Genomic DNA, 2,617 nt, shown 5'->3' with positions numbered 1-2,617 from the left:
CTGGGCTTGCCTCCACCCAGCTGCAGGACCCTGCCCATCCTGCCCTCACTGCCAGCAGTCATCTTACTCACAGCACTCCAGACTGCTGAGGTTTCCTTTAAATTGTAATTTCTCTTGACAGTCACTAAAATGTTAAGCAAAATCCCTTGGTGGCTTCTGCAGAGTGGAAAAAATTAGAAACTTTAAAGTCTTCTGAGCTTGTGCTGGGTCCTGTTTGGCTCTCTACCTGCTTTGTTTGTCAGCCTCAGCAGAAAGTATCAGAGATGCTTTACAGTTCTGTAATGTGCAAGCCTTTGGTAGGTGTTTGCAGAGGGAACTGACAGGATGCTGTGACTCTTGTTCGGTCCCATGCACCCCTGCACACACAGGCAAAGGGAGCACAGAGGTTCTGACACAGGCATTGAGGGGTTCAGCTGAGCTGTTTCTTTTCAAGCCACTGGTTGAGTGTTGTGAAATGAACAGCCTGGAGAAGAGAAGGCTCAGGGGTGACCTCATTGCCCTCTACAACTACCTGAAAGGGGGTTGTAGCCAGGAAGGGGTTGGTCTCTTCTCCCAGGCAACCAGCACCAGAACAAGGGGACACAGTCTCAAGCTGTGCCAGGGGAGGTTTAGACTCGAGGTGAGGAGAAAGTTCTTCACTGAGCGAGTCGTTCGCCATTGGGATGTGCTGCCCAGGGAGGTGGTGGAGTCACCATCCCTGGAGGTGTTCAAGGGGAGATTGGATGTGGCACTTGGAGCCATGGTCTAGTTGTGAGGTCTGTTGGGACAGGTTGGACTTGATGATCCTTGGGGTCTCTTCCAACCTTAGTTTTACTGTGAGACTGTGAAATTTAGTGACATTCAATACATGGACTCCAGTAGCAAGGTAAGTCCCTTTCTATGCCTTGTCCTGGAGAGACTGAACGCTGGGGGCATGTCTGCACAGCTAAATAGAAGAGGACCAGAGATCACACCCAGGCATCTGAACTCTGACCATCCTGCCTTGCTTTAGCTATCCCCAGTGAACTCTCTCCAAGGCACTTCTGCTCCAGAGATACCTAGTGCTGAGCAGCATGGCTTCCAGCTGACCAGCACCACGCAGCCTCTGTCGCCGAGCGGTGTGGTCCCACCAGGACGCTGTGTGTGTCACCTTGCAATGCTGCCTCAGCTACCTGCAGTACAAACTTCTGATTTCTGCTTTGAAGTTCACAGCAGCAAAGTAGTAAAGGATGGGGTTGAGGCAGCTGTTCGTGGCAGCAAGGCAGAGAGTGACTACCAGCGCTTTGTGCAGGGGCAGGTTGGCCTGGCTGCAGCTGCTGCGCGTCAGGTGGACGGTCCGCAGTACGTGGTATGGCAGGAAACAGATGAGGAAGAGGATGAGAGCGATGATGATGGTCGACAGCGCCTTCTTGTGGCAGACTGCCTTCTTGTTCTGTGGAGCTCTGGACCTGAGCAAGGCTTTGATTGCAAAGACATAGCAGACAATAATTGTGCAGAAGGGCAGAATGAAGCCCACGACGAGGACAACGCCGTTCAGCACGAGGAGCCTCTGCGCGCTGGAGGGGTGCAGGTCCAAGCACTTGGCTGGGTTATTGTAGCCAGCGATTTCTTTGCAGAAGAGGGGGCTGGAGGCTGCAAGAACAAAGCCCCATATGGCTGCACACGTTACCTTGGCCTGCTTGGTGTGGGTTGCTTGCCAGCGCTTGAATGGGTAGACAATGGCTGCGAACCGAACCATGCTGAGCACGGTAAGGAAGTAGATGCTGCAGTACATGTTCACGTACAGGGAGTAAGTCATGACCCGGCACAGGAGATCCCCAAACACCCAACGGGAGCCCAGCAGGAAATAGGTGGCCCGGAAGGGCAAGGTGCTCACAAACATGAGGTCTGAGACGGCCAGGTTCTGCATGTAAATGGTCACGGAGCTCTTCCTCTGTGAAGGCTGGAGGAAAACATAAATGGAGAAGCCGTTCCCCACAGCACCCAGGAAGAAGATAAGGAGATAGGTGATGGGGTAAATGACTTGCTTGAAGCTGTCAGTGGTGCAGTTGAAGGAGCTGTTAGTGAAGCTGTTGTCTAGTGTCATCCTGGAAGTATTCATGGCCTAGAGCCAGGCTCTCTGTCCTTCTGCCAAAATGAAAAGAGGTAGGATGAGTGCTGGGTGACAGACTGGGAAGGGAGCACAGCTATTGGGGCTGCCCGAGGAGGTGGTGGAGTCACCATCATTGGAGGTGCTCAGGAGGAGACTTGATGGGGTGCTTGGTGCCATGGTTTAGTTGATTAGGTGGTGTTGGGTGATAGGCTGGACTTGATGATCTTGAAGGTCTTTTCCAACCTGCTCTATTCCATTCTATTCTATTCTATTCTATTCTATTCTATTCTATTCTATTCTATTCTATTCTATTCTAATTTCTTGAGATGCCCCAGGATATACACATCTGAAGAAATAAACCCTCAGGTCATCTCTAGGCAGTGTCTTGTAATCTCAGCCTATGAAAAGCCTGTCTTTTGAAGGTGAGTGTTATGTGTATGCTTAATGGCAATTGTGGCCAGCAGGAGCAGGGAGGTCATTCTGCCCCTGGACTCAGCACTGGTTAGCCCACACCTTGAGTCCTGTGTCCAGTTCTGGGCCCCTCAA

The 2,617-nt window shown here is 51.6% G+C and overlaps 1 protein-coding gene across 1 annotated transcript; it reads right to left on the bottom strand.

Moving 5' to 3' along the window:
- Positions 1-1,147: 1,147 nt before the first annotated feature.
- CYSLTR2 (cysteinyl leukotriene receptor 2) lies at positions 1,148-2,080 on the bottom strand. The gene has a single exon (XM_009906276.2). It carries the CDS (start codon positions 2,078-2,080, stop codon positions 1,148-1,150), a length of 933 nt encoding a protein of 310 aa, XP_009904578.2.
- Positions 2,081-2,617: the final 537 nt, after the last annotated feature.

The sequence above is a fragment of the Dryobates pubescens genome, chromosome 7 (assembly GCF_014839835.1).
Source record: "Dryobates pubescens isolate bDryPub1 chromosome 7, bDryPub1.pri, whole genome shotgun sequence".
NCBI classification, from domain to species: Eukaryota; Metazoa; Chordata; class Aves; order Piciformes; family Picidae; genus Dryobates; species Dryobates pubescens.
Note: the sequence above shows the minus strand (reverse complement) of the source record. Positions and strands in the feature narration are given on the sequence as shown.

Coding starts and splice junctions, on each gene's coding strand:
- CYSLTR2 (XM_009906276.2), bottom strand. CDS start 2,080: ATGAATACTTCCAGGATGACACTAGACAACAGCTTCACTAACAGCTCC.